At 48.9% G+C, this 23591-nt stretch overlaps 1 protein-coding gene and 1 pseudogene across 1 annotated transcript; one reads left to right on the top strand and one right to left on the bottom strand.

Moving 5' to 3' along the window:
• Positions 1 to 1075: 1075 nt before the first annotated feature.
• Positions 1076 to 1676, bottom strand: LOC121835658. Its single transcript, XM_042290096.1, has one exon. It carries the CDS (start codon positions 1674 to 1676, stop codon positions 1119 to 1121), a length of 558 nt encoding a protein of 185 aa, XP_042146030.1. The 3' UTR covers positions 1076 to 1118.
• A 720-nt stretch (positions 1677 to 2396) lies between these two features.
• On the top strand, positions 2397 to 19306 carry LOC121835659 (annotated as a pseudogene).
• Positions 19307 to 23591: the final 4285 nt, after the last annotated feature.

The raw sequence follows: 23591 nt of genomic DNA on the forward strand, positions 1-23591 counted from the left end.
CGAAGTTGTATTATTTCTCTCTTGTACGTTTGTCTGTACTCATCGCGATAAGTTCAACCTCATGGGTCTCCTCGTTCGCCCGTGTACTTGACACGACATAAAATGGTTTCGTTTATTCACGTCTTAGAAATCATTTAATGTACTTCTTTTTAAATTTTTGTAAAACGGTAGGGAGTACGTTCGGACTGTTTTATAGTAGTATTGCCGTATACCCCAGAAAAACATTCTATCTCGGTATCACCATTCTTCTCAAAAAATATACAATTGATGTACAATCTTTTTCGCATGCAGATTGCAAATTGGTGTCGCCGAGCGAAAATGCTGACCTAGGGCGGCAACCGTTTTTACTTCAGGAACTGTATTTTTTTTTCACCAGAATGTACGGGCCAAAAACGTATACATATAAGGCAAAAAAAAAAAATGTTACAAAAAAGTGAAGGCAGTGAGTACGGCGTGAGACATTAAATAGCAGCCCTGAATCAGCTGGAGGAATTTGTTCCGATGATATCTCCGCTTTATTTATATCAGTTTTCCGAAAATAGTTCAATAATAATTTTTTTTTTCAGGGAGACAGCGGAGGATCGTTTATGTACGAAAAAGAAAGACAATTGTTTCTTGCTGCTATTCATTCTGTAAACGATTAATGCTTCACGCCTTCTCTGCCATCACACCATATTACGGTGTCAAATTTTGTCCAGTTTTATTTCACCCGTCATGCGGGATTCGGAATCAACGAAACATAACTTTTGTATGACGGACGAGGCTCGAAAGGAATGTGTAACTACATTTTATAAGTCTTACAACGTGACATTCAAAGATGGTTCAGTAGTAGACGACAAAACTACTTATTAAGACGTTAACAGGTTACTATATACTCTTGTCATGTATCCTTAATTCACTTCTAGTAATGAACCTTTTAAGCAAGGGTTTGGGAACAAATTGACACTAGTGACAATTAACACACTAAACGTCAAAGTTTACTCACGGGTTTTTGTTGATATTGCTGGAACGTTTTTTATTACCCTGTTATATATAATATATGTTCATGTATACCATACACACATACAATGCACCATTGGCGTCTGCATCGGTGCGAGCCTAAGGATCCGCCATTGCCGTCACGGCGGTCTGGATGGGTGTTGGTCCCAGCGCCTCTGGCTGCTGCAAAGTCGTCCGCCGGGGGCGTCGTCGTCGTAGACGAACTCTGCCAGCTCTATCGACAGCAGGGAGACGATCGCCTTGTCACGACTGGTGGGCAGAATCCAACCGACGTACGTCGCCGGACGGATCTTGTCTGGGAGTTCCTCCAGTTTCGTTTTCCGAAGGCGAACGTGGCACTTGCACTCCCAGACAACAAGGGCAGCCGTCGCGGTCCTACGGCACCGGCGACACACCCCCTCGTGAGGGTCGTCGTTGGAGAACTTATGGCGCAGCGCCGGGGATAGGAAAGGGTTGGTCGCGAGGCGACGAACGAGGGTCTGAGTGCTCCTCGGTAGGTCATTCGGCATCGGAGGAACGGGACGCAACTGCTCGTCCGGGCGTTCCTCCCGTTCCTCATGTAGGTGCCGCAGGGTTCTCCGCCTTCGCTGTTGAGCACTTTCCTTGACGGCAGACGGGTCGGCCGGGCCGGCTGCCTCGCCGGCTGAGTTGTGGAATGCGTTCGGCGCGGATGCCATCTGGTGTACTGCTGCTCGCGCCTCGTTGCCGTTGACGCCCGCACGGGCAGGCAGCTAGGAAATTGCAGCTTGGATGTTGAGATTCCTACGAAGTTTTAGGAGCGCGGCGAGCAAATCGCCAACTATTCTCGTGTACGTTGAGGGGCTCCCGCAGGCTCGTCTGCAACTTTCGTACGCGCGGATCGATTCGGTGAACAGTAGGAGCCTGTGTGGGATGTCTGTTGGTGTAAATGTTTGAAGAACCCACTGGAATGCTCGGGGGATTGTCACGAATTCCGCTTGCGTAGTGTCGACGTTTTCAATGGTCGAAAGTAGAGCCGCGTTCGGAATGCCATGGGTGGTGTCGACCCACGCGATAGCCTCTCCTTCGCCGTCGTCGCCGGCAGTCGACAGCAAGGTTTCCGCCATGTCAGTGTAGTTGATTGCGTGCGTAGGCAGTGATTTGTGCGCGACGCTACGTGTGTGCGCTTTGTCAAAGCGTTTGAGTCGTTCGGAGTTAGTCGGTCCAGGTCCCATGTTTCGGGGGAGGGGTTTTCCGTCAGTAAGCGTGACCGGGGCGGTCCACGGAGGAGGCGAGTGCGCGTCTGCCGGGCGGACGTCCAGACTGGGACACACGCGGAGCTCTTCTAATATAGAAAGCCCAGCTGTCGAGCTGCTGAGGCGGTCTCTCTGGCCGATTAGCGCCCGTTCAGCGAGTTCCGACAGGAGGTTCATGCCGCTATGTGCGTACAGCTCCGAGAGGTGCGTGTTCTTAGGCAGTCTGGTGACGATACGGATTGCCTCGCGATTGAGTTTCCCGAGTTGCTCCGCCTGCCTGGGCGTGAGGACGTGATAGGTATAGCCGTAGAGGATACGGGATTCAAGCAGCGACGTATCGAGCTGGCGCGTCTCTCTCCCGCGTGCCCCACTGGAGGTGCGTGATTCTACGGATGAGGTGGAGGAAGGATCTGCACGTCAAGACGACTTTCGTCACCCACGTTGTGCCGTTCCCATCTTGATCTATGTAGGCTCCCAGGATCCGTATGGAGGGTTTTCGCCGTATTCACTGGCCGGCCATGCTGAGCGCGATTTGGTTGTGGACCGCTTCGGTCTTTCTGCGGGGCCCGTTGAGAACCACGACGTATTCGGTCTTCTCGGCCCAACACGCTCATACCCACATCTCAAAGGAATCCCTGTATGACGTTGAGGCCAAGCTGAATTGTGTGCTCCTGTTGCTCGCCGATCCCGTCGTTACGGAGATGGTGACATCGTCGGCGTATACGGCGAAGCGCAGCGACGGAACCGCTTCAAGGAGCGGGGGAAATCTTGCCATGACCAGGTTGAAGACGGTGGGCGAGAGGACCGCGCCCTGCAATACCCTGGTCCTCTTCAGTTGATGGGGTCCGATGAAGTCACCGGCTTTGATCTTGTATATTCGGTCGTTCAGGCAACTCTTAACGAAACTGAGAAGGTGGCCGCATACTACGGCAAGCTCTGAGCTCTGGATGACCGCCTCGTGAGGGACGGTGTTGAAGGCCTTGCGAACGTCCACTGCCACCACCGTTCTCTTCTGCAGTTTCGAGTAGGCGTCAAGGACTTGGTGGCGCAACACAAGGAGAATGTCTTGCGTGCTAATCCCGTGGCGGAATCCGAGTTGATATGGGTGGAGCGAGAGTTCCTCTCAAGGTGCCACAAGAGTCGCTCGAGCACCATACGTTCAGTGAGTTTACACAGGTTACTGGTAAGGAAAATCGGCCGGAGGATATTGAGCCTTCGGTTCAGAGCACTGGCGTACCAGCGGTGCGGGTACATAAGGATTGGATTGGATTGAAGAAATAATCTGCCTTAGTTTATATTAGTACTATTATTACTCTAAATAGTTTTAAAACATTTAAAAGCATAAAAAATTACCATGTTAAGTTTATGTCTTGTTAAGAAAAACATTGTTTTTCCGTTGTTCGTTGTTTTTCTGCACTCTGGCTTGCAGCTACGAAATTCAATCCAATCCGATGTCAACAAAACCGAAACTACCGCGGTACAGGGCTCAAAGCTCGGCCTCGCTTCCCATGGATTTGGTTTTCGCATTTTATGACTTTAAATATGCATGTCATAAAATGGTTAAGTTTGATAGCTGAAACTGTTAAATTGAAATGACCTAACATGTGATTTTTTGAATAAAATTTATTACTGAAAAAAATATCACAGTTTAGTTTCGCGGTGCCCGCGTTGCCGTCGAGGTCTGATAATTTCTGGTCGCGTTAAATAGACCGATCTCACCGGCCAGCTTGACTACGCCACCGCTGCTGCAATGCAGCGAGGGAACTTTATTCTTTGGGCACGTGCGACAACTTCGCTGGAGCTCTTCGCGCGTAGAGCACGAGAAGGCACGAGCCCTCGCGTGCACGGCCGTCTGCCTCTTGTGAACTAAAGTTATGATGGCTTTACGCATGCGCCCAACGCTTAGTGAGATCGATCTATTGTGTATACCGGTAGAGCCTGTACAAGGTTACCGACCGCCGGTTTAAGTGCCGGCGCCGGTAAGGTGTTACCGGTCGCTCCGATACGTGGTTGCAGTTAGCCGCGCATCGATTGTTGGCCACCGGTATGTTATTACGGCCCACCAGTGTGGCGTACCGGCTTCGCCAGTACGTGTTCACTCGCCGCCTGTACATGGTATGGGCAGCCGGTACGGCGTATCGGCTTCGCCAGTACGTGGTTACAGGTCGCCGGTACAGAGCTACCGGTTACCGATATGAGAATGCAGGACTCCGGTGTGAACCGGTATAGGCCGGTATACATTTGTACAGGTTTTTTCAGTAGGGATTGGCTCCTCGGAAACGCAGTGAGCCTATGGGCAGCCCATATCAGGCATGACCACGCTGCGCCCACGTGGAACCAAACGTGGGTTTCGCAGTGGCTGTCCGAGCCCCCGTTGCTCACGTGGGCCCCACATGGGTCCCACATGGACCCCACCTCTTGTGCTACCTGGGTAGTTTCCTTTTGGAGGCCAGAAAACCCTCCTTGCCTGAGCGAACAAAAGGTAGCCTATCTGAACGTCGCGTAGAGCATATGCTGCAGACTCGATTGTAAGGTGCTAAAATAGACGATCTGTTATTTTCCCAAGCGCCCCGGCCCGCGCGCGAGGAATTATGGGCGAGACTGTCCCTCCCCTGGCCGTTCTGCCTTGAGATCGCATTGCCTTGTCGCTTGTCTCCCCTTAATCCTCAGTTTTTTTATTCTATTACCTATTTTTATCTATCCTAGTGTATTTCTTATTGCTTCTAAATGTTTCTATTCTCTTCTGCTTGCGATATTTCTTGCATATATATAGTATTTGTGTCTTTATTTTGCCTTTTTCGACGGGAGTGCCGACGGGCAACACGCCGCTTCGCGCGTCGTTTCCCGGGTGAGTACCTACCGTTGCTACCGATTTCCACCACGCTGTCACCTGTTCATTTTGGTTCATTTGACCCACGTGCAAACGAGAGGAACCGTTTATGAACACGCGCGCACTGGTCATATGGATATACGCAGAGCTCTGAATCAACAATCGCGACGCGAGAGCCGAGTGCGCTGTGATTTGGCCGTCCGCTCAATCTGCTATGTTTCCCGCTTCCTGATTTAGAAAGACTTCAAGCCCGAGTCGGTATGTTAAGACGGCCAATGGGAATCCGGTTTTACAGGGAGTCGTCAACTGAAACGTTTACTTTACGTAATCTAATCCTATTCTCACAAAAGCACAAGTTGACGTATTCCGATCACACCTCTTAAGCAGTATTGTTCCCTAACACCCGAAGAGCCTTAGTTATTGCGCGTCCTCAAACAAGGGGGCTCAATATTTGCTGCGCGGAATTTGTCGCTACTTAAAAAAATAATTGCCACGATTTTGCTAAAAACGTGCGCTTTTCCATCAAACGGGTGGCGATATCTGCTCGTAGGCTTATTCCCGAATAAACTTCTCAAAGAAATGCAGCGAGGCATACCGCGAGCGGTAACTGTTTTGCTCGATTCCCGTCTTTTCCGACTGCGAAAAGAGCCTTTACTTAACAAGGCCAAGGATCAGAGATGGCAGTAATGACAGTACTGTAATGAAATTACAGTAATTAACGTACTTTTCTGAGTAATGATTAATGTAATGAATTCCTTCTGTGGGCTAGTAATTAATTACGTTCAGGCAGTAATTTTGATAAAATTACTCATTTTTTTTTTATATTACTATGTCCTGAACTAGAAAATTCGTTTGCAAGCTTTAAGAAAGAGAAAAATTATTTTGCATGGTCAAATGTTGTGAAAGAGCATCAGAGGAAATAATCGACGGCCACCTGAGCTCAAAGCTTTGTACGAAGAGCTGTACAGACGCACAAAGGAAGGCTGGGAAGGCGAAGGAGAAAAACTTCCTTGTAGACATCGCTGGAAGGCAACGGTTTACAAACTCCAGGAACGACCCGTGTCAAGGCGTAGCGTCATCACGACGCTATACTATACTTCGTTTATTCCTAAGCTGACAGTGCTGTCGGAGCTGCAAGCTAACCAGAACCAATGAAACACTTTCTTTTAATGACGTGTCCCGTCCCTTTCTCTGCGCGTGGATATGAACGAGAGCGTGGTTACGTGGCGAACTAAACACGTGTGACTGCTCCAACGAACACGTAGCTTCCCCTGTTCATCCCTAAGCTGACAGTGCGTCAGCTTAGGGATGAACGGCTCATAGGCTACAAGGTGGCGGGCACATCACCAGTGAGTTACACGTATTTTAAAACCTGAGCGGACAATACAAACAGATCCCCTGCCTTGTACTTTCGTCAAGCATGCTTGAACCCTAAGCTTCGACTATTAAGAACTAGAAGCGACCGGAATAAATAGTTCGTTCCAGATACCTTGTCAAAGCCTGATATTGTTTCGTGCGTCTTTGAGCAAAGCAGGTGCCGCTCGCGGTATGCCTCGCTGCCTTCCCTTGGGTAGTTTTTTGGGAATAAGCCTACAAGCAGATATTGCTCCCCGTTTGTATGGAAAGCTAAAAATTTAGGAAGCTCGCGCCATTACTCAACTGGCCACGCTTCTGCTTAGCAATCATCCGGGCCTTTTGTGTGACAATGCGCAAAAACCTGGACTCCTCGGGTTTTTCGGAAAAATGCTTCTTCATAGGAATGACTGAGTACAGGTCAACTATACTCGGCGACAATATTTCTTGGCAATGGAGTGGACGGTACAGGCACGCGTCCCCTTTCCCATTTTGAGCAAAGCATGTGCGCCGGCTCTTCTCTCCACTGCATTGCCAAGAAAAGTTATCGCCGAGTATAGTGCTCTAGGAAGAATAGTATTAGATTACGTCCGATGCGGAAGGGAAACGTTTCACGTGACGACTCCTTGTAAGAACGAGCTGTCATTGCCGGACTTAACAAACTGACACGGACTATAACTTTGAAATCAGAAAGACGGAAACATATCACCCTTTTAGCAAGAACCTTCACCGTTGGATGAACAGCGAAACTGGTGAGTGGACTCTCTTTCTGAGACACATCTAAAAAGCTATTCATCATGTTTAACACTTATGTCGTGTGCGCCAGCAAAACCACTGTTCAGTACGGTTCACTTTGAGGCCCATAAGATTGTTGCGGTGTAAACAGGAAGATCTGAGTTTTTTTGTACATATAGACCAACTCAGCTCTTTGACGTCACATCACTGCGGTGGTGCTCCGGTCCGAATTGCGCATGCACGGCACCTCGCTGCTCCCGGATCTGGTTCTTGCGCACGCGCTCTAAGGTTAAACGAGGGTTTGTTTTGTAAAAACTGGTGTTGATGTACACGGGAAATAAAGTGAGCGCGAATTACTGTCTCGAGGTATTCAAAAGTAATGTCAAAGTAGTATCAAATTAATGTTATTACTTTTAGAACCTAATTGTAATGTAATCTCATTACCTTTATTTTGAGGTAATTTGTAACGCAATTTCATTACATTTTGCAGTTTTCAGGAATGTAATTAGTAATGTAATTTAATTACATTTTGAAAGTAATTTTGCCATCTCTGCCAAGGATACGCACGAAACAGTCTAGGGTCTTGACAAGGAATTTGGTGTTAACTATTTATTCCCGTCGTTTGCTGTTCGCAACGGTCGAAGCTTACGGTCCGACCTTGCTTGATGAACGAGCAAGAGGGCTGGGGATCTATTTTTCTTTTTCTCTCAGGGTTTAAAATGGGTTGACCTCGCTAGTGATGATCCTTTCGCTTTTTAGCCTATAAGCCGTTCATCCCTAAGATGAGTGTGCTGTGCAAGCTACCCGAAGAAAAAATCCATCAATGTAACCCTGTTTAGCAGTCAATGTTTTCTAGTGGACCGCTGACTGTGCCTGACTGTACGTCAAAAGCATGTCTGATTGGCCAACAAGTTACTCTGACCGACAGTAAAACTCCAGTCAGACTCCACTTGTCGGCTTTCTGATGGTTTCCTGGTGGCAGCCGGCCGCCGCGAAATGCCATCAAGATGTCTTGGTGGCAATTCTGATTGTACATCGATTGTCTCTGACTGTACGTCAAAAAGCTTTGACGTGCAGACAGACGTGCGGTCAAAGGACGTAAAGTTCGTTCGGATGCCACTGCTTCGTCAAATCTATGAATACGAAAAATAATCTATGCACAAGAAAACGATTTCGTGACGTGAGCTCATAAAACCGCTGATGTTAGAGATATGACACGCAGCCGAGCGACAACCTTGATCAGAAGCCCGCCGAAACGCCTCCGAACACGCCACTTCGCTTCGCCCATAGAGGCTTCGCCGCTTCGCCGAGCTTTCATGAACGATCGCTCTCGACTTGTTTTGTTTTCCCGCTTGCTCCAACCTGTCGATCCTGCCCGGGCCCTACAATGTCTTATGTTTTAGTAGAATTTTTACTCGACAAGACCCAGCCTGTTGTGAGTTCCGACGATTTAAGGGACTTTAGCGGTGTAGTTGAAGACGACAAAGGTTGTGGGGCGCTCGGCCCGCCACACGGCGGCCAAACCGGCGACTAGCGGGGGGGCGGCACCCGGCGCCGACAGGGTAGAAAAGGGATGGCCCGTGTGGCCGAGTGCAGTTGCTGCCCCGAGTCTGGACCAGAGTCATGGTAATAAACCCTGTTTGACCCCGAAGAACGAGTCAAGTCAAGTCAAAAGTCAAAAGTCAAGTCAAAAGTCTTTATTTTCTCTCCGTTTGGAGAGGGGAGGCAGAGAAAAAAGCAACTCAGTGTTGCTTGACGAGCCTCTGCCCCCCTCCCTACAGCAGCAGAAAAAAAAAATATGTACACGTACACAAACTCATACAAATTGACAATCTCTACACCAATAAAACGAAAATAAGTGAGCTAAATCCCCTCCCTACCGCAGCAGAGAGAGAAAAAATATATACACGTACACAAACTCATACAAATTCACAATCTCTACACCACTAAAAAATAAAAGAAAAAAAAGTGAGGTAAATCGTACAATCGATTCATACTTTAACTATTCCAGAACGTGTTTAAGAAAATCATTAACAAATACAGAAAGCACGTCCTTCCGAGTTCCACTTAAAATATTTATATCCAATTCACTGCAACAATTTAAAAGGCGCGGTAGTGCATATCTCAGCATTTCATTGCCGTAATTGGTCCTGGAGTGTGGTACTGCCCACGCATCTTCAGAACGAGTGTTGTAGAGCGTTTCCCTGAACTGAAGATTTGAGATCGATAAAAGTAAACGGTTGGTACAAAACGACTTTTTATAGGCAAGGGCTAATTTGTAACTATACTGACTTGTAATTTGCACAATATTAAATTTTTTAAACAATGGTTTCGTATGACTGTCATAGCTAGTATGACATATCGTACGAATCACTCTCTTCTGAAGAATATGCATTTGATTTATATTAGTCAAGGTCGTATTTCCCCATACCAAAAAGCAATAGTTATATTGAGCGTAGAAAATAGAGTTGTAAACGAGTATCATGGCCGAACTAGGAATCATATGGCGATATCTGTATATTATACCCACAGCCTTCGATAGCTTTTTACATGTGTATTGCACCATATCGTTCCAAGTCATGTACTGATTAAAGATTACCCCCAGGACTTTTACACTCTCAACTATATCAATAGTGCCTGTACCAAGCAAAAGTACAGACCTAGGACTACAATTTGTATTCCGAGATCTAAATACCACGGCCTTTGTTTTACTTACATTTATTTGCAGGGAATTCGATAGTGCCCAAGCATTTAATTGATAAAGATAATGGTTCGCATTGCTTATAATTGTATCTATGTTAACGCCGGAAAAAAATATACTCGTATCGTCCGCATAAATAATGCAGTTCACATTACCATTAATATTTACTAGGTCATTAATATACAAGTTGAAGAGGAGTGGCCCCAATATACTGCCCTGTGGTACACCGGCGGTTAGTGGTCTGAAATTTGATCGTTTCTTATTTATTTCAACACACTGATGGCGGTTTTGAAGGTAACTAGTAATCATTTGTAAAGCGACCCCGCGAACACCATAAATGAACAGTTTCTTAAGTAACGTTTTATGATTTATGCGGTCGAAGGCTTTTGTGAAATCAATGAATATGCCGAGTGTTATCAGCTTCGCTTCGATGTTGCCTAAAAGTAGTTCTTTTTGTTTTAAAAGTGCAATCTCAGTCGAGCGACCTTTCATAAATCCATATTGACAGGGCGTAATGATTGAAAATTTCTCACAAAAATTATTAAGCCTTTGATGTATGATTTTCTCTAATCCCTTGGAAAATATGGGTAAAACCGAAATAGGTCGATAATTTCCTAAGTCATTCTTATCACCGGTTTTATATATTACAGTCACCTTTGCTATCTGCATTTTTTTTGGAAAGGTACCATACTTAAGTGCTAAATTGAATATGTGCGTTAAATAGGGTAAAATCGCCCGCAATACATGTTTAATTGGTTTTATTTGAATGTCGTATATATCGAAGCTTTTACTGTTTTTTAAGTTTTGAAACGCTGAGAATACTTCCTCTTCGTCGGTTGGGGTAAGAAATAAGCTGTCAGAAACACTAAGCATGTATTTAGAGGCACTCATAGAACACACACTTTGAGCAGGCTTAACAAAATGTTCATTAAATTTCTCAGCTAAAGCTTCTCCCTCTATATCGGTGCCTTCAATTTTGATTTTCGTGATTATCTCCTTGTGCGGCCCATTGTTAAGTATACCGTTCAATTTTTTCCATATAACATCAGATCTGTTTACACCTTGAAATAAATTGTTAAAATAAGAACGCTTTGACTGCCTTAAGGCCCTGGTACACTGATTTCTTTGTTCCTTAAATTTAGCCAACACGCTAACGTCTCTGCTACGTACGAATTGATGGTAAAGAGTATTTTTCTTATTTATCATTTTTCTTATTTCTGACGTAACCCATGGTTTACGTGATTTGCGGGAAATATTTCGCTGTTGGTAGGGGAAGCAATGGTCATATATCATAATAAACTTATCGAGAAAGTAGTCAAATGCTTCGTCAGCTGATACGCTAGACAACACCGCACTCCAGTTCGCAGAAAATATCTGTTCTTCAAAATGTTGCAAGTTTTTTGTGCTGATATTTCTAAAAAAAGACTGAGCAACATTAGTATTTTTGCTGTTGAAATTTACATGACTAAACATAAAGATCGGCAGGTGATCGCTAATCGTTACCCCGATCACGCCAGCAAGTATCTCTGTGGTGGGAACGTTCGTTAAAAATAAATCAAGCAACGTGTCATGTAGAGGCGCTATACGAGTAGGCAGTGAAATAACATTAGACAATCCATATGACTGATACAGTGACAGTAAATCAAGCTGATGTTTAGAGGAGGTTAGCATGTCTATATTAAAATCACCGCCAAGATAAAGACATGATTTATTTTCACCAACAACCTTTAAAAAAATTTCAAGAAATTCAAGGAAGGTCGCAACATTCCCAGATGGCGGTCGATAGACGACAGAAAATACAAATTTAGCATGTTGTAAAGTTAAAATCTCATAGTCCTTTGTTGTCGCTGTGAAATCACTGACAATATTATATTCAAGGTCTTTTTTAACGTACATACATACACCTCCTCCTACTTTGTTGCTACGATTTAAATTGAATACTGCATACTTCTCTAGTCGGTCCACTTCATCACTCTGGTTATACCATGTTTCAGTTAGCATCATTATATCAAAAGAAAATGTAAAACTGTCCAGAAAGATGCTAAGTTCATCAAACTTGTTTCGCACTGATTGAACATTTAAATGAAATAACGAAAAGGGCACAATTGGTTGGTCTTTAAAAAGTTTAACAACCTCGTTTGGCAATAAGTAAGAAGGAACTGTCATTGCGAGTGAAGATAAAAAAAAATGCAATACCCAAAGCAAAACTACTCCAATTTTTGCAAGTCATCCTTAGTCTTTATTAGATGTGCTTGAGTTCCGTCCTTCTCCCTGACAAAAATCTTGCCGTTTTTATACCAAGCGTACTGGAACCTGTTTGTTTTTGCCCATTCTTTCGTTTCCCACAGTAGTGCCTTATCTTGCTGCGTTAAGTTTTCCAAGATATATATATGTCTTACTCCGAGCATTCCTTAGTCGTGACCGCCGGTCTAGCCACATATCGCGTGTCACCTGGCTGACAAAGCGAACAATGACTCCGGGGATCTTGTCTGCACGTGAGGGAAGTCTGTGTGCTGCGATAATTTGATCCGATGTCAGATCAGGCACATCCAGGTTCTTTGCCACTTCATTTATTTTAGACAGAAGATCTTCTTTTTCGCTTGCAGGAATCCCATGCAGTTCGAGGTTTTGCCTGCGATTTCTCCATTCAAGATCGTGCACCTTTTGTTTTAAGTGTTCTATTTCCAACTCTGCGTTCGTCTTTTCCAAGTTTGTAACCCTTTTATTTAAACTTTTTATTTCTTCGTCCTGTTCACCAACGCGCTTGAGCATGACGTTATAGTTGTCCGACATATGCTGGAGTGACTTTTCCATTCCATCTACTGTTTCCTTAAGGTTTAAAAGTGTGTCAAGCTTAGCATTCATGCCAACCAGGAGACTAGCTACATTGAGTTCACTGGTTTGCACGTCGCTCTGAGTACCGGAAGCGGCACCTTGTTCTTTAGGTTGTTTACTGCCTTGACTGCTCCGAGACTTAGCAGCTCTGCAAGTCTGGCACCGCCAGGTTTTTCGGATATTTGCATTCTTTTTAAGTGTCGCTTCGGAAATTCCGGCACAATTGCCTAAGTGATAAGAATATTGACACTCCGTGCATTTAACCTGTAATCCACTTTCCGACATATCTTCAGCACATGCCGGACATATAACATCTGTACCATGGGCCATTTTTTTTGTACAGCAAAATACAGCAAAAAACCACGAAACAAAACACAACAGCAGCAGCAGCAGCAGCAGCAGTGAATCACGGAGGGAAAAAAGAAGATTTATACAACGTGAAGAAGACCAACCTGAAATGTCGAGATGAGGCGTTTAGTCTCAGTACAGCCTACTGCCGCTGCTGCTGTGCGTCCGAAAGTCGAGAGTGCCTCCTTTATAGGGGTGGTGGCGTGGCCGCGGCGCCGCTGGTCCTATCTGCCGATTGCCGGCGGTGCTCCCAAGCACAGCCACGTGCAGATGGCGCTGATTTCTTTCACCAATCGCCGATGAAGCTCCCGGTCACAGGCATGAGTAGATGATCCAGGGCACGATGACGGTGTTTCAGGGCGATGAAGTCCGGTAGAAGTGTGCACCGCAACTGAAATGTCGAGATGAGGCGTTTAGTCTCAGTACAGCGTACTGCCGCTGCTGCTGTGCGTCCGAAAGTCGAGAGTGCCTCCAGAGTCGTCTGGTTGATCACCTGCGGCGGACGGCGGAAGGCGAACGCCACATCTGGCGCCCAACGTGGACTCTGTCGTCCGTCGTCGGTGATCTCGACCAGACGGTTCGGCCTCCCTTTCTTCTACTTTGCGTTTCTTAATCTCTTTTCGGTCGTTGATTCGTCGCGGTTCGCGTTTTTCATTTTTCTCTATCGCGTCGTGTTTTTCTTGTTCATTGTGACTTTTTGCGCGCTCGCCTATCTCCGCGGTCTGCACATCGCTGACGGTGCGGTTTTCTTGGCGTAGTTTGTTGGCGCGTTTTTTTTTCTTCCCTCGTGTTCGCGTGTGCTGTTTTTTTCCCTTGTCGCGCGTTTTTCTTTTTTCCATGCCTCCCAAGAAACAGTCCCAGCCCCCGTCCGACCACGGCGACTCCAGCGAAGAAGACGCGGAGCCCGGTCCGTGGTCGGCTGAGGTCCTGGCGCTCATGGCCCAAATGTCCGCCACCCTCCAGTTGGTGACGGAGCGCCTCGCAACCGGCACGGGAGGAGCCGGCGGCCATGTGCAGCAGCGTGGGCCCGAGCTTCACCCTCGGCTCACGGTCCCCGTGTACACGGGGTTCGACGACAGGAAGTCCGTCGCCGACTTCCTGGAAGAGCTGGACGTCTACGCCCGAGCGTCCGGCGCCTTGGAGAGCTACGTGCTCGAGCGCATCCTGCCCCTCGCCTTACAAGCGAGCGCGAGACGATGGTGGGTGTTGCAAACTCCCTTTCCGTCCCTAGAGGCGTTCCGCCGTAGCTTCCGAGAAGAGTTCCTGCCACCAGGGTACGACTTCCGAGTCCAGCGGGAGCTCGAACGACGTACCCAGCATCCAGAGGAAGGCCTCGTCGAATACATCCGGGCCATGCAGGAGCTGTTCAACCGAGTGGCGAAAGCTGCTCCCGAGTCGGAGAGGGTTGCACGCATCATCCGACAGAGCCACCCCCGTTACCACGTCTATCTTCAGGGGCGGCGGTTCGAGAGCGTGGAAGACCTCGTTCGTGCGGCGCGCGGCGTGCAAGACATGATCCTGGCCAGCGTGGACTACCGGCCGCCGCCCCCCGCCACAGAAGCCCTCGAACCATCGTGCGCGGGGTCGCCACCTGCACGCACCGCCCTGGAACGCACCCCTCCGACTCACCGCCCACCCGAAAGGGTCGGCGCCTACGCCTACTTGCCCCGCGCCCTGGACACCCTTGAGTGCACTCGGGATGGCGACGGGAGGCTCGGTGCTGCATCACCGGCTGGGGTCAGCGTGAGCTTAAATTCCCGACCGAGGGAAGCCCCAGGCGCCTGGGATTGGTCCCCCCAGGGCCCGCACTTGGGTGGAAGCCCGCCGCGGGTGCCGCGAAACCCCGAGAGGGGCCGGCTGCAGTTCCCGGACAGCGAAAGCTGGCTGCATGACCATCGGCGAGATCTTCAGATGGCCGAAAGGCCCCAGCGCCAGCCGAGAGGCGGCTGGCAACGTGGGAATGACCCGGCGGAGCCGAGAGGCAGCCGGCGACGTGGGAGTGAACGGGGCAACGTGGGAACCCAGCGGCAGAATGACTCCTGCTACAACTGCGGACAGCGTGGCCACTTCCGCAGCCAGTGCCCACAACGGCGGCCCCGTGAGCAGCGAGAACTGCCTGACCAGGGAAACCGAGGCGGCCTGCGGCGCTGAACCCGGAGACCTCGACGCCCAAGGCCGCCACCAGCCCCGGGAAATGTAAGTCGCCGGCAATACTTCCTTCTGTATGTCGAGTACGACCTACGAACCACAGCATCGAGCCTAGGATAACGATTTCTCTGCTCGGAGTTCTTTTCGCCGCCCTGTTCGATACCGGCGCGGGAGTTTCGCTTATCGGCGACGTCGTTTTTGAACTCTGCAAATCAAAAAATGTTAAGCTCCGTTGTTCGAGCACGCTTTTGCAGTTAGCGTCAGGCGCGCAAACAAAAGCAGCAGGCGCAGTAAGGCTGAGGATTTCTTTCGACGGAAAAACGCGGCGTCAGCGTTTCCTTTATCTGCCAGGATTGGCCGTACCTGTTATCTTGGGCCGAGATTTCATTGCAGACGAAAAAATATCGCTCGACTTTGCTGCCGGCGGGTATCGGCTGGACAACCAGCCACACGTGACCCCCTTCACCAGACGTGAAGACTGCGTCACCGGCGCAACCCTTCCGACCCACTACACAGCGCGGCCAGCTGCAGTTCTTCCTGATGGCATCCGAGACGCCCTCAACGCGTGCCCAGCAACCAGCTCGCAAAAGCAGCAGCTCGAGAGCATCCTGCAGCCGTTCGCAACGATGTTCACGGAAACCCCGGGCAAGACCGACGTGTTGCTACACCGCATCGAGACTGGTGACGCCCGACCACTGCGGTGCAACCCTAGGCCCCTCAGCGTCCACAAGCGAGCCCTACTAGACGCAGCACTACAGGAGATGCTGGATACCGGAGCAGTGCAAGAGTCCCAGAGTCCATGGGCCTCCCCCGTCGTCTTGGCTCCGAAGAAGGACGGCTCGGTACGACTTTGCGTGGATTATCGCCGCCTCAACGCAGTGACGGTGAGAGATTCGTACCCCTTTCCTTCCATTGACTCGGTTATGTACGCGATTGGCAACGCGAAAGTGTTCACCACTTTGGACTGCAGTCGAGGTTTTTTGCAAATTGAGATTGATCCAGAGGACGTGCCAAAGACTGCGTTCACTTGCCACAGAGGATTGTTTGAATTTACCCGCCTCCCCTTTGGCCTTTCCAATTCACCCGCTAGCTTCCAGCGCTTAATGGATATCGTTCTCGGCGACACAAAATATAAATTCGCCATGGCATACATGGATGACATCGTTATTTTTTCCCAGACTTTCGAGGAACACCTGAAGCATCTTGGGATCGTCCTCGAGCGCCTGCGCAACGCCGGCCTGACGATTCACCCTGACAAGGTGCAGCTCGCTTCACCACAAATTAACCTCCTTGGCTTTGTAGTGGACAATGGAGTTCTTCGCCCCAACGAGGACAAGCTGCGTACAATAACAGAGTATCCGCAGCCACACGACGTCAAGAGTTTGCAGCGGTTTCTTGGATTGATTGGGTTTTATCGCCAGTTCATCCCTCGCTGCGCCGAGATCGCTAACCCCCTGACCTTGCTCTTGCGCAAAGGCGAGAAATGGCGGTGGGGGGAGGATCAGCGCGTCGCTTTCGTTCAGCTCTCGAAAGCAATTACCGACGTCGCCTCTTTGAAGTTGCCGGATCTCAACCGACAATTTGTCGTCCAAACAGATGCAAGCAACTTCGGCCTGGGCGCAGTCCTCCTTCAGGAACACGACAACGTTCTTCGCCCAGTCGCCTTCGCTAGCCGCACGCTGACAGCGGCCGAGCGAAACTACTCCGTGACGGAAAAGGAGTGTCTCGCCATCATCTTCGCCCTCAAGAAGTTTAACATGTATCTCGATGGCGCTTCCTTTCAGATACAGACGGATCACCAAGCGCTCTCCTGGCTGAAGAATTTGCAGAATCCAGCCGGACGTCTTGCACGATGGGCTCTGACACTGCAAGCGTACGACTACACTATCGCCTACAGGAAAGGAGCAACTAATATTGTGGCAGACGCACTGTCACGGGCTCCTTTGCAGGTCCCTCCCACTGAGACGGAACCAAAGTTGGTGGGATTAACCGACATCGTGGCCCGCACTTCGGAGTCACGTTGGGGGACGTTGGTGAGCAGAGCAGACCTCCGCAAGGCCCAGCAGGAAGATGGACTTTGTCGACGCGTGTGCGAGAGGCTTGCGGCACGAAGAGCAAGCGGCACCGGAAGCGACGACGAGTACGACTCGTACCTGCTGAGCGAGGACGGACTTCTTCTCCGCTACATCCCCCAGGCAGACGACGACAGCGATGGATCGCCTTTCCGGATTGTGATACCTCGGAAGCTGCGCAAATCATTCATCAGGTACTTCCATGATTCAGCATTACCGGGTCACAGCAGCGGCAGTAAGACTTACGATAAGTTATGTCGTGTTGCGACTTGGCCAGGAATCAGGCAGGATGTACTGAAGTATGCTCGCAGTTGTCCAGTGTGTCAGAAGGCGAAACCTCGCGGAGGCCAACCACCAGGATTAATGCAACCAGTCGTTAGCCAGTCGCCTTGGCAGATTGTCGCATGTGATGTCATGGGACCGTTTCCACGTAGTCCTCGCGGAAATCAGTACCTACTTGTTGTGACTGACCACTTCACCAAGTGGGTAGAACTGTTCCCCTTACGGAAGCTTCTTTCGCAGCGGATCTGGGACTGCCTTCTGTCCGTTTTCACGAGATTCGGCTTTCCTGCCGAGCTCATCACGGACGGTGCTTCGTACTTTCGAAGCAAGATTTTCGTCGACACCTGCGCTGCGCTTGGAATACGGCACAAGCTGACTTCGCCGTATCATCCGCAAGCCAACATCACGGAGAGGATCAACCGCAACCTCAAAATGATGTTGATTTCCCACACAGCCCGTCACAAAGACTGGGATGCCAAACTCGACGAGATGGCATTTGCAACGCGCACCACGGTCAACCGATCCACTGGTTTCACGCCTGCCCGTCTCAACTTTGGTAAGGAGCTAACCTTCCCAATGGAAAATTCATTTCTATACACAGATGTTGCGCAGAATGGACGCCCATACGCGCAGTTCGCCCAGGACGTCCATCACCGACTCTCGTCGGCCGTTGGTGAAGCACGAGAGAACCTCGACGTCGCTCGTCTTCAACAGGCCGCCCAATACGACAAGGGCCGCCGCAGTGTCCACTTTCAGGTTGGAGACCTGGTACTTCGTCGGACACATCCCCTCAGCGATGCGTCGAAAGGCTTCGCAGCATCCCTCGCCAACCGTTGGGATGGACCCTTTCGCATAACGGAAACAATTTCCCCGCTGAGCTACCGCCTAGCACGACTGCATGGTACACAGCAGTACGGCCCAATTCACGTTTCTGAGCTCAAGCGTTACTGCGAGCCAGCAGTTTTTCCGCAGGTCCCGGACATCCCAGCTCCCAGCCAGCCCTTGGACCACGGAACTACGCCCAGGCGGTACAACCTACGCCCTCGGTGACTCATCACCTGTTCTATTCATATCCTTTTTTTGGCTGGCTGCGTCTCTTCGCGGAGAGGGGGGGAGAGGATCCATCTCCTTCCCGCGGGTCTGCCCTTTGTTTTCACAAAGGGATTGTTCTGTTCGCGAGTGTCTCCGAGCATGTTTGACGTATCACAACCAGACCCGTTAATTCGTCCTTTTTCTTCGTTTCATTTCTATTTTTCTATTTCCTCCGCAGGATCGTCACTGCCACCAAGAGCGTTCCCGCCACGCCTATCATTTCAGGCGATTGGCGGCACGCTTCCCGCCGCGCCGTGAGCGTGCCTCCGTCGCGACTTGGACTGGGCTGGTAGAGGACCGCCCGGTGGGCTGGGCCTCGGCGCTACGCTGGAGGGAGCAGCCCCGGCCCGAGCGTGGCGCGCCACCGGAGTCCGTCCCCGAGCCTTTCCGGGGCAACACGCTGGAGGACCGGCACCCGCACGAGCCCGCGGCCGTATACAACGAGGCGGAGCGCCTCCTGCTGTGCCCCGTCTGCGGAGTGCCGGAGCTCCACCGCCCCACCCACCTGGCGGGCGCCTTCCACCAGGCCCGCGTCGCGGCGGACTGGGCTCGCCGAGCCGCGCCACCTCCTGCTGCACCTCCGGCAGCCCCCCGCCCGTTGGAGGTCGCGGAAGCCATCCGGATCCTCCGCCAAGTCCGCCCGGATCTGCTCCGCGACCCGGCCCACGAGGAGGCCATCTTAGACCTCGACCTCTAAAAGGGGGGGGGGGGGGGAGGTGTGGGGCGCTCGGCCCGCCACACGGCGGCCAAACCGGCGACTAGCGGGGGGCGGCACCCGGCGCCGACAGGGTAGAAAAGGGATGGCCCGTGTGGCCGAGTGCAGTTGCTGCCCCGAGTCTGGACCAGAGTCATGGTAATAAACCCTGTTTGACCCCGAAGAACGAGTCGTCTGGTTGATCACCTGCGGCGGACGGCGGAAGGCGAACGCCACAAGGTGTACCAGGTCTACTGGGCCGGATACGCGCGAACAAAAGGATCGCTCTACGACGCGAAAGTACTCTACATGCAGGTGAGTAGAACTGAAGTACGGCGAGTGATGTACGAGTGCTTTGCATAACATGCTGAAGGCTTAACTGCATTTGCAGCTGAAGCATCTCATATAAAACAAATGGTCAAATCGAGTTTCCAAAGCGATGGCATAGCATAGGGGTTAAGGTGTCCCATTTGTACGCAAGTGGTCGCGGGTTCGATCCGCGGTGGTCGTGCTTTTTTTTTCTTTTTCTTTCTCGAACATTTTGTTTTATCGAGGCATTTGGCGATATTTATGAGTGCGTATAGCTTTACTCTTATATAAATGCTGCCCTTGTTGAGGAAATTCCCTTGGCAGTGGCAGTCAGACGTCATCTGATGGACCATCAGATGACGTATGATGGTCCATCACGTTCCACCAAGGCTGCTGACTGGCAGTCAGTGTCCCAAATTACGTATCTTGAAGGAATTTTCAATCGGGCACGTTCTCAATAGAACAGTCGAACGTCTATCTTTCGCGCCACATAACCGGGTTCTCGTTCATACCTACGTGCAGAGACAGGGACAGGTCAGTCGATCAAAGGAAGGTGGTTGATTGGTTTTAGTGAGCTCGAATAGCTTCCACCGCACTGACCGATCATGGATACCCGAAGTATAGTATTGTCGCGATGACGTGACCACCTTGAATCTGCTTGCGTGAAGTTCGTGAGCAATGGCCTTCCGGTGATTTCTTTACACGTAAGCTTCTCTCATTCGCCTTTCCAGCCGCTCTTGTGCGTCTGTCGAGTTCTTCCTACCAGATTTTGCGCTCAGATGGCCGTCGTTTGTTTTCTCTGATGTCTGTTTCACAACATTTAACCATAAGAAATGTTTATCTTTTTTTAAACTGGCAGACGAGCTTTTCCATTTGAGATAAAAGTAATTTCAGAAGTTATGAGTAATTTTTGTTAAATTACTGACTACAACTAATGCATTGCATTACTGAAATGACAGCCTTGAAAAGTAATCCATTGCATTAATGATTAGCACACAAATTTAATTTTATTACTGTAATTTCATTAAAATAATTTAATTAGTGCCATCTCTGGAAAGAAGAACCTGATGTCCTTTCACGGTGGTGATGAAGGATGATAAACGCTGAATGTCTGGTTCACGCGGTTGCGTAGGTTATGTTATGAGCAACCATGGTAACAACTGATGCTACAGTTACGACAGAGTCACCGGGACAACGGTTTCATCCTGCACACCACCGACATGTAATCACCGAAGCCACAAGAGACAAGCAAAAATCGCAAAAAGATCTTTCCTGTCTAGTTCAGCGTGTTTCCGCGAGGTGACGTACGTTTCGCTGAAGTCGCGAATACGCAAGCACAACCATATGCAGCAGTGGAACCAAAGCTACATCCACGCAGTACGCCGTTTCAATGCACAGGTTAATATAGTCCAACCAAAATAATGTGTTAAACCTAACTCACATAATTATAAATATTTATATTTTAGTCTCATTTTTACAACGTAATCATTAAATTAGTCGGAATGAGCCAAACTTATTGCACTTCTTTAGATCGTTCGGGTTTTCTTGGTTAAGTTCGCTGCAGGTTTTCTAGTGCCCTTCAAAACAACGATGAGTATTTTTTGTGTGCGTCATTGGGCACTACCGGTTCTGGTTTATTACCTGTACCTTCTGTATGTCTGGCCCTTTGTTCTCCCCGTAGGATTTTCCGAAGTTTGGCAACACAAAGTTGTCAGAACAAACCCATTAAGTGATGCGCATCTTGTACGCACAAGTGAGAGAGAGGTAACCGGGACTGTCCTTTGTTTCTGTACACCGGCATAAATTCACCAACGTAAGTTAGCAGGGGTTAATATTGAGCCATGATCCTTGGGTTCTGCAGCGCGAGCTTTCGCTATACGTGTTCCGAGCTGAGATGAGCCACCGCCTCCCTTGTACGGCCGGCGGTAACTGCGCCCGATACAAATAGAACTTGACTTCGCGCCGTAGCGTGTACGTGCTCCCATTTTGGTATATCGCGCCTGCGCTATGATATTTCAGCAACAAAAGAGTTTACGCATCAATGACATCAAAGCACTGCAGCGCTGATAAAATTCACAGCATTGCTTAAATCGTTGTCGCATATCTGCGTCTGTTGCAAGAGAACAAAATTTGAGGTAACCTAATACGGCAAAATTTACCTTGTGATACTGTTCGCGTGCTTCAGTGAAAGCGTCGGCTGGTGCTTAAAAACTAATGAAACATTGGAAAAGAGATGCCAATATGCTTGCACGGTCGGCGGTCGCAACTCAGCGGCATCAACAGCGATCCTCATACGAAAAGATTAACTGTAGCATAGGCGTGTGTATCACGCCAAAACCCAAACTGAAACCGAAAAAATAAAAGTCCAGACCTACATGGGGCAATAACAAAAGAGGCAGTTCGCTCGCGAACCGCATCCGTCGCCGCTTCGCAAGCGCAGCTCAACCTAAAGTGTAAACGTGCCATCAAAGTAGAGAACGTCATACTTCATACTTCCGAGAATGAAAAACTAGTTTCTCTTTTTATCCACACCTCCGGGTGAAGTAGAGCAGGCAAGCAGATGTCCAGGCATTGTCGACGGTGATGGTTGTTATCAAGCTGTTATATAAATAGTAGCTTGAAAAATGTCGTCGTTCAAAATCACCACGGCCGAGTTACACTGCGTTGCTCGTTGAAATATACAAATATTTTTTTTTATAAGAACACAGTTGTTTTAGTTATGACGGTTAATCTCTGTAATGTAGAATTAACGTAGGCATGAAAACGTCGAAACCCCAGTAAAGTTGCTCAAAAACTCAGGATGAGTCTTTCGGATTATACCAGAGGTCTCCCAACTTTATAGCTAAGGGACCGGGTTGGGTGTTCGTCGCAGCCTCGAGGGCCAGAAAATAAGCGAGTAAATAATACTAAGCGTTTGGTGAACGTCGCGTTGCGATTTATTTACACGCGCTATTTTTGCGACAGTGGGAGCGGGCCTGCTAGAAACGAAAAGGTGGCCCGGGGGTCACTGAAAAGACCGCGGCTAATCGCCGCCACGTGGGACGCATGGTCCCACGTGGCGGCGACCTCCGCGAGCCGGATCCGGCCCGCGTACTGCGTTTTGTAGAACTCCGACGTAAACAGTTATCCCATAGAAGTCATGACTTTACCTCAGCCTTACGCTCAATAGAATAACAGTAGAATTACTAAAACCTTCTGACATCTCAATGCCGAAACCTTTAATGTAAGGTCAAATTATCACGAGTCATTTCGAAGGAGTATCTTCGAGCCCTTTCGGAAGTGGGCGGTAATACCGGACGCTAAGAACACATCTGCGCAGCGGGAAAACCACTTAATAGTTCAAATGTCATACATGTGGTTTGTATCTGTTGAGGAAAGAAGGCAGATCCTACGCTGCCCACATCAACATAAACTTATTTATCGCGGGCACGTAGTACGTGATGATAATGTAGTAAGGAAGGTGTGCCAATTAAATTTGAACATTTCTAAAACCCAAGACGGGGGCTACGAAGAAGGGGCAAACACAAGACGTCTCGATTGAGACGTCTCCTCTCAACAGGGCTCAACTTGAGACGTCTTGTGTTTGTCCAGTTTTTGTAGCTTACCTCTTGAGTTTTAGAAATGTTTATGTAGCACTTGACTCTTTGTCCCTAACTTGAAATACTAGAGCAGCCTGGAAGGTACATGCCGATATCGCGAACAATAAATTTACCCTTTATCATCTTGTATACACCACTTCATATATACCACGTGTTAAGTGAGAAAACCATATTTAATGAGCGAAGGGATTAGAATTTACAAATTTAGACAGAAATATTAACGAACACATGCTTACCTTTGGCTAAATCTCACGCAACACGTGTGTAGAAATTGCGAATATGTCTGTTATTATTTGATTATATAATCTAATACGCAGTTACTCAGTCCCAAGTAACAGTAGTGTTTCTCACGATGGTTCATTCGTTGCTTGTCGAGACAT

The sequence above is a fragment of the Ixodes scapularis genome, unplaced genomic scaffold (assembly GCF_016920785.2).
Source record: "Ixodes scapularis isolate PalLabHiFi unplaced genomic scaffold, ASM1692078v2 PGA_scaffold1__304_contigs__length_218370807, whole genome shotgun sequence".
Taxonomy (NCBI): domain Eukaryota; kingdom Metazoa; phylum Arthropoda; class Arachnida; order Ixodida; family Ixodidae; genus Ixodes; species Ixodes scapularis.

What these genes read in the sequence shown, in the direction of transcription:
- LOC121835658 (XM_042290096.1), bottom strand. Translation starts at nt 1,676, where the DNA reads ATGGCATCCGCGCCGAACGCATTCCACAACTCAGCCGGCGAGGCAGCC.